This window comes from Myotis lucifugus, unplaced genomic scaffold (genome assembly GCF_000147115.1).
Source record: "Myotis lucifugus unplaced genomic scaffold, Myoluc2.0 scaffold_2375, whole genome shotgun sequence".
Taxonomy (NCBI): domain Eukaryota; kingdom Metazoa; phylum Chordata; class Mammalia; order Chiroptera; family Vespertilionidae; genus Myotis; species Myotis lucifugus.
Window position 1 is genome coordinate 6,730 of NW_005873423.1, and position 8,484 is coordinate 15,213.

Genomic DNA, 8,484 nt, shown 5'->3' on the forward strand with positions numbered 1-8,484 from the left:
TGAGGTGCGATTCAATAATTCTCTTCACACTTTCCCACTCACCATGAAGACAGGGATTCTGACCCAGTTGTAGTTCAACCTAACCCTCAGAGTCTCAATACAAGTGACACCAGCCTATGAAATGTCATTCATAATGGCACAGGGCACCTTGACAGTATGTAATACACCCTGTGAACGGAGAATATAATTCACATTGTTCACAGAAGCACAACAAAGCCCCCCACCCCCATCTTCAGGATGACCTCAGACCGCAATCATAGGAGGCACCAGACTGCAAATGAGAACCACCAAGTCATGCCCGCTTTCTTTCCAGGTCTTGGGCAGCACTGCATTACAAGTGAATACTGGACAGTGATTTTCTGACTCCACGATTTGCCTCCGGGAGCACAGCAGGTTGGGGATTCCCACAATGTCTGTTCCCCTGGACATGCGGGCAGATCCCAAGTGCGCTTTCAAATCAAGCCAGGCAATGCATAGGACCAACAAAATGAAAGGTACTAGTACATGAGTAAAAGCACCTGGACAAAAACATCATAAACCAGAGACGTGTTAGAAAATTCCATGGGTTTGCAGGTTGGTGAATTGGAACCTGAAACAATTCATCACAGCATAAGGTGAGAGCCACGATGTCCCTGAGAGAGGTAGCTCTTCTTAGCTGAGGATGGGTACGCTGGATGAACCCTCAATAACTCCATTTCCTAGTCAGAAAAGAATGAAGATCCTGCCAGAAGCTTGGAGTAATCACAAGTTTGCTCAGGCAGAGGTGAGAACACAGAATTCCTTTTCCCTGACCACGCAGGGGCTGTGACTGAGGCACCCTGTTCAGGTGAGCCAGGTGGTGGAGGTGAACTCGCCTCAGCCAGGAAAACACCCAGTGATTTCAATCGGGTAGGAGGCCCTAGCAGCTTAGCAAGTGCCACGCAGTTATTTAAAGCATCGCTTGTACTTGAAATTTTATGAGGAATCTAGGGGAGTGCATGTTGTGAAAAAAGGGGTTTATGTTCCATTAAATGTGTATCAAAGAGACCCCTTCAGGGTTGTTATTGTCAATGAGAAAAAGAAAGTATTCGGAGCACATTTAAAGCTTTTCTCTATTATGAACAATCAGGTGTCTAAGGAGGTGATATTTTTGGCTAAAACGTTTTCCACATTCACTACACTCATGAGGCCTTTCTCCTGTGTGAACTCTCTTGTGGTTAAAAAGGTGACTATAGCATCTAAAATATTTCCCACATTCACTGCATTCATAAGGTTTTTCTCCAGTATGAATTCTCTGGTGTTCAGTGAGGGCATGCCTTCCTCTGAAGGACTGTCCACATTCACTACACTCATAAGGTTTTTCTCCAGTGTGAACTCTCTGGTGCTTAGTAAGCGTACTGCTTTCTCTGAAGGACTGCCCACATTCACTACACTCATAAGGTTTTTCTCCAGTGTGAACTCTCTGGTGCTTAGTAAGCGTACTCCTTTCTCTGAAGGACTGCCCACATTCACTACACTCATAAGGTTTTACTCCAGTGTGAATTCTCCTGTGCGTAAAAAGGTGACCATGACATCTAAAAGATTTCCCACATTCACTACACTCATAAGGTTTTTCTCCAGTGTGAACTCTCTGGTGTTCAGTGAGGTTGTACCTATGACTGAAAGCCTTGCCACAATCTGTACACTCATATGGCTTTTCCCCAGTGTGAACTCTCTGGTGCTGATTAAGAACAGAGATATACCTGAATGACTTCCCACAATCACTACACAAATAGGGCTTTTCTCCAGTGTGAAGTCTGTGGTGTCGATGGAGGTTACTCTTATATCTGAAGGCCTTCCCACAGTCACTACAGTCATATGGCTTTTCTCCAGTGTGAACTTTCCTATGTCGAATGAGCCTAGAGATTCCTCTAAAAATATTTCCATATTTGTTACATTCATATTTTACTTCCCTAAAGCAGTCGTTCTGTTGAATAACATTCTGGTTGTGGCTGGCAGTATTTTCACATTGACCCCACTGGTTATGACGATTTCCACTGAGAAGTTTACGGGAAATCTCACTGCCAATGTGTGGCTCCTCAGTGTCGTGAGGGGCCTGGGGCTGGAGAAGCTCTGAGATGGCTGGCAAGTCTTCCCCAACCTCCCTACTGGATGAAGGCAGCCCTGATATGTAGCAGCTGCACCTGGTCACAAACGAGGCCCTGTCCAGAGCTTCTTTCCAGGGCTTCTCTCCACTGGCTCCCCTCTGTTGTTGGCGAGGGTTTGCACTGAAACAGAAGTCTCTCACCCATTCATCACTTAAGGAGGCTTTTTGCTCAAAGTATGCTGCCTGTGACTCAGTCAGGAGCAGAATATCTTTGAACACAGAGAAACACCGCTTACACAGATGGGTCCTCTGGGTTGCTGGCTCTGTCTTAGACGCCCTGACCTGTGACTCTCCTTGTACACATACACTCTGCTCAGGACAGGCCTCCTCATCATCCATTTTATGCCAACAACCTGAAAACAGAGAAATGAGGAGGAAATGGATGTTGACTACGGTGATGAGGGAAGTTCCATTACAAAAATATGTTGCACATCATACATGTGTTCCATGCAATTGCCTGAAAATAAGAGATGTGCTGGAAGGATTTGGAAAAGGCTCCTGTGAAGTTCTGGAACTCTGAATATCACAAAACAAGGAAAGCCTCACCAGAAATATGACACAAAAATGGCAAGCACCACATAGAATTGAAGCATGATCATCAACTCCTTCTTCTGCTAACAGTGTTCAGCAGGGCTTATCTGCTGATGACATGGGAAAGCTGTGCAGAAGGTTTCTTATGTCTTATTTCTAATAAAATTCAAGAGCAGAGGTTCTAGGACTACTTAAGCATGTATGTGCACCTCATAGCACACGTGCAGGTCTATGTAGGATAATATTGCACAGGGAGCAGTGCCCAGGGACAGGTGATGCAAAAAGGTGACAAAGGTGAAGGTAGCCAAAAGCCATGAAGATAAAGATGAAATGATCAGGTCATCAAAATGTCAATAAATGGTAAAGAAAATGTAGAAATAAGGTGTGGACAAATGCACCGGCACCAAAATATGGTTGGACACAAGCGGGTTCCTGGTGTGATCTTAAAGAAGCCCTCATGTGATACCTTCCCCCAGTTTCCACTCCGTAGGATCAGGCCTCATCAGAGACCATCTTCCCAGTTCACCCTGAGAAAAAACACAGCGTTCTCCATACACTTTCTACTCTATAAATACATTCAACCTAAATACTCAGAGTATTAATGAAAGACAAGGGAGGTGAGCAGTCAGCACTAACTCAGAGCAATTCGGAATGCAATAGTATTCAGGGAAGGAAATATTACAAACAACAATTGAGGTAGGATGTTACAAGTACAGCTACGGTTCATGTAAGTAAAGACGATAACCTGGCACAGGCTGTCACAAAGAGCCTTACCTGGATGAATGGTGCAGAAGTGGAAGCCATGAGGACAGAATCACCTTCCCAGGAAGACAAAGTTCAAAGTAGGTTCTATTAAGCTCATTGCAAGACTCCTGACTGCCAGACACTTTTTACATTTTCTGAGGCAGTGGGTGTAAGGCGTGCTTGGGGAGTCCAGAGATCAGACTCCCCACACAGCTCGCCCCTGGCAGCCACAGCCCATTTGAAAGGACAGTGGGGGATATTAGTGGAGCCCATGGTCTGGTTGTGAGACCTATGTTTGGAGAATAAAGGAAGAGTAGACATCACCTTAGGACATTGGGAGAAACGTGAAGGTCTTACCTGCAGATGAGACAAGTGCAAACACTTCCAGCATCACATTGCAGTAGAGAAGTCTCTGAGCCTCATCAAGGAGCCCCCACTCCTCCTCAGAGAAGACAATGGCCACATCCTCAAAGTTCATATTCTGTCATAATGGGGACAGTTCAAGCCATGATTAGCTTCTCTCTTAGGATTTCAAGTTCTTCATACTTCCCACCCTCCACATCCATTTCCTCCCTCTACAATTCATCCGACAAGACACCAGACCTTGGACCCATCAAAGTCACTCTCTCCTTATATTCCTACTGTTACTGTGTCTTCCCACAACAATAAAGGCAGTTGAGCAGATAGAAGATACCTGAGCTCTGGGCCTCACATGTAGCCCACACTGCCTCTTGTCAATACAGAGGGTGTGACCCACATAGGGAACAGAGAGATGTTGGCTATAAAGAAAATGTGAATGATTCATCACTTCTTTTGTCAGGCAATACTCTTGTATTCTCCATCAGAAACATGAAAAAACATGGCCTTGTGCTTCACCCTTCTACCTCTGATACCATGGTGTTGAGGCCATCACTTTGCACTACCTGCTCAACATAATTCTTTGAAACACACTTCTCTCACACAGCTTCATTTCCAGGGGCACATCCTCAGAGGCAACACAAATTTGCTTTCACGAGAACACTTTATTTCCTCCTCATCTTCTCTTCCAAATGTCTAATTCACAGCCTGTGTAATGTGTTTCTCTCTCTTCCTATCACCCATCTCCATTCCACTGCAAACATGTAAGCCCAGCAGACAGCAATATCTGCTATCTCCTTCTCATTGATCAATGTCAGCCCTGGACAACCTTAGGAAGGTGTGCATCTATGTGACACCTCATCTCTGCACCTGGCAGGTCTCACCATAACACCCCTATTTTCAGACAATTACACTAAAATTCCTCATAACCTATCATATATCATATCAGCCAGTAACCACCAAAAATGGACTCACTCCGTTTTCACCCTTATTGCAACATCCAGTGTCCTGTGGCCATGAATTCACACTCCCTCTCCAAGGGCACATCACTCCCTCTCCCACACCTCTCCCACCTGCACTCCCACACCCACAGCCCCCACTGTCATCTCCTTGACATCCTACTCATTACTCAGCATGTGTGTTTTAGTGACTGCTTGGCAAATTCAAACAGGAATAAGTTCTACACCAACTCTGAGAGTCCACACTCATTGAGGCAGCCTTGAGCCCTGCTATAAAGGCCTCACTGCCTGACTGTGTTTTCCTTCAACCTCACCTATTGAGAACCACATCACGTCTTAGATATCCAGAGCCCACCTCCACCAGCGCTGCACATGATCTCTCCTCCCCAGTCACAGCCCTCACCACTCAAGTCTCATGGCCATTGGCCCTCTACCCATTGTATCAAAAATCAGCTAGCTGGACAAGATGCCTTAATGAGCCTATTAGGAGTCATCTCTATTGGGTGCAGGTTCAGAACAGATTACCTCTGTCAAATTCTGAACACCCAAAGGAGGAATAATTCTCTTTTATATATTTCTTAGGTCCTTGTGTCAGTTATTTTTGTAGATAGCTTGGAACCTTGAGTACATATCATATCTAGCAAACACCTGTCATATCTATACAGACTCCTGTAACTTTGAGTATCATATCTATACAGGAACCTGGCATCAATATCAGAGTATCAGTGAGATGACTAGCAGGCAAGTTCAGGCAATAAAGTTTATCTTTTCTATTCAAAAAAAAGCAAAGTTACTTTACAGCCTAATTAACAGAGTTGACCTACAGAATAAGAGATTGTCTAAGCATCACAGAGTAGTTCAAACAGCAGTTTTCCAAAGGAGGGATTACTATGCTTCACCCCATGCCCAGTGAGTCTCACTGATGGCCATTCATGCCCCTAAGCAAATCAACCAGACTGAGTGCAACACCCCAGGCCACACCAAGACTCAGAGAATATTCCTGGTGAGTGTTGAATAAGTCAATATACACCAACCCCAATCTCACCTTGTTTCCGTGGATCTAGGGCCTCAAATTAAAATAAAATGATGATCTACAACTCCTCTCAGTTCCAGGCGGTCTTCACTCCTTTTGAGTAGTCTTCGTCTTGAACAACTCCTCCGAGTTCCAGATGCTCTTTAACTGCTCTCTGAAATATCTCACACCCTAACAGGCCAAAGTAAGTGTTTGTTTGTTTTTATCTGCAATGAACATAAACCTTCCAACTATGAATGTCTTCATGCCAGATGATGGTGCTTCTATACCCCAGATGCTAACTACAAACCTTCATCTCATCTCTGACTCTTACCTCTCTCTCTCTCTCTCTCTCTCTCTCTCTCTCTCTCTCTCTCCCTCTCTCTCAACGTCAAAATTAGAAAATCCTGGTGGCCACACCTAAAATACCAATCTCGGATCCAAATGTGTCTTTCATCTCCATTGCCACCATCAGGAGCCAGTTACCAACACACTCTCCCAGACCAGTGGTCAGCAAACCGCCGCTCGCAGGACACATGGGGCTCTATGGCCCATTGAGTGTGGCTCTTCCACGGAATACCACATGCGGGCGCCCACATACAGTGTGATTGAAACTTCATGGCCAATACACATGTACCTGGGGATTGGGCGAGTCTATTTTGAAGAAGTGGTGTTAGAAAAATTGGAGAGTGTCAGATGGATGGGTGATGGGAGACACAGGGCAGACAGGGGCCCAAAGGATATGCAGCACGGGAGAGGCGCATGATTCGTGCACGAGTTGAGGATGGGAGAGTTGGAAGGGGTTGACCTCAGCGAATGTACCTCAGTCAGATTGAGGACGTTTTTAGCAAAGGCCAGTTTAGGAGTACCCTCATTAAGTTAATAACAATGTACCTACCTATATAGTTTAAGTTTAAAATATTTGGCTTTCAAAAGAAATTTCAATCTTTGTACTCTTGATATTTGGCTCTGCTGACTAATGAGTTTGCCAACCACTGTCCCAGATGATCACACCACCTCCCCCTCATCTATATTGCTCCCCATGCTGCAGCCACCGGGCAACTAATGAGACCTGAGTCAGATCACTTGCCTCTGCTCATCCAAATCTCCTATTGCCCACATCACCTGCAGAAGAGACAACCTTGTTGTCACAAACCTCCTCTAGACCTGACTCCGCACCCATTCTCACCTGTTCCCATAAAAAAGAAAAGCATTCCTCCAGGTTCCTGAACCAGCTGTCTTCACTCTGAGCCTCTACCACATGTGAAACCTGTGCCTGGAAGGAACTTGCACATCTCATTCCACTGTTTTCCAGAAAAACATGGACCACTTCATACAACCTTAGTCATGGACTTAGGATTCTGGACTCAGTATCTGCAGGTCCCATGGCAGGAGGAGGGGCGGACAGTCCCAGGACAACACGACCTCAGAGGGCACGAGAGTTTGAGGTACTGAAATCAGCTCCACAACCCAGACCCCTAAGTGGCTCTGCACCTGCAGGAACCTGTGGGAACTAGAGGTCTGTTGAGGGCCTGGCACCCACCCCAGGACCCAGGGGCTCAGGCTGCTCAGGGCCCTGGCCCAGCCCTGGTGCTGGCTGAGGCCTGCATTCCTCCAGGGCTTGGTCCTCAGTGCACACTCTTGTCAAGTTCCTTATCTTTCAAAGGACTCCTCCTTCCCGTCCCTAACTGCTCTCCTCTCCCTTTTAAGGTGAGATTGTTATCAGCAGTTTGGGGAAATGTTTAGAACCCTACCTCAGACAACGTCCCTCTGCTGTTCACAACCACCCATGGCCCCAGCGTCCTGAAGATGAATGTTAAGCTGCTCACACAAAACTTTGCCTCATATTCTTTGTTGCCTTTAATCACAAAACAGACCTGGGTTTCCCGAGTCCTCACAGCTCAGCCACACCCCACGGCCTGACTCAGTGGCATTGCAGCCCGTCACCATCTTTCACCCCATCACATGCTGTGTCACCTACAAGCTACTCACTGTTCTGGGTGCTGGGACGCGCGCTGCAGGGCCTGAGGGACGGCAGCTCCTTAGGATGGAGGGTAAATTGGGTGAGGCTGAGTTGACCTCAGTACGCAGAGAGGAGTCTGGGAAGCATGGAGACCTCAATCACGCCTGGTGAAGGTCAACAATCCTCAGACACTCCCTGCACAGTGGAGACACTGCCTCAGACAGCTTGTCCTAGTCCTGATACCTCCTACTGGGATTTCTAACTAAGTCGATAGAACAAAGAGGTGAAAATGACCACCAGGAGGACTAATCTGGAAGCCACGCCCAAACCAATGAACGCCAGACTCATGCGCCTCTCCTCGGCTTTCATTGGCTAAAAGCAGCCATCATTAGGCGCATTGCTCTTTGGGTAAGAAACTTTCAAGGCGGCGAAGGTGGCATTAGGATCCCAGTCACTGGCTGGCCATTGAGAATATTGGTGTTGGGGCGCCCGAATGGCTGTGGGAAATGACAACCTTACGTTTTGGTGGCTGGTGGAAGGGTTATGGCCAGAGTTTTTATTTTTAACACAGAAATAGCACATTATTAAGAGAAAAATAAGGCTATAAGAATATATACATAATTCTATCCTATTAGCTTAAAAGCAATATTTGAAAGGACACAGAGGCCAACAAGTGGACATTTCCTACATTGTCTGCATGTCTGCAGTCAGCACACATTGTGCAGCTATGGAGCTAACAGTTACTGAATGTTCACTACATGTGCCAGGCTCTGGATTCAATGCTTTACCTACA

At 46.1% G+C, this 8,484-nt stretch overlaps 1 protein-coding gene across 1 annotated transcript; it reads right to left on the reverse strand.

Moving 5' to 3' along the window:
• Window positions 1-1,078: 1,078 nt before the first annotated feature.
• Window positions 1,079-3,878, reverse strand: LOC102433967 (zinc finger protein 17-like). Its single transcript, XM_014450467.1, has 2 exons — window positions 3,758-3,878; window positions 1,079-2,478 (listed from the first exon to the last, which is right to left on the reverse strand). Exons 1-2 carry the CDS (start codon window positions 3,876-3,878, stop codon window positions 1,079-1,081), a joined length of 1,521 nt encoding a protein of 506 aa, XP_014305953.1.
• Between the last annotated feature and the right edge of the window lie 4,606 nt (window positions 3,879-8,484).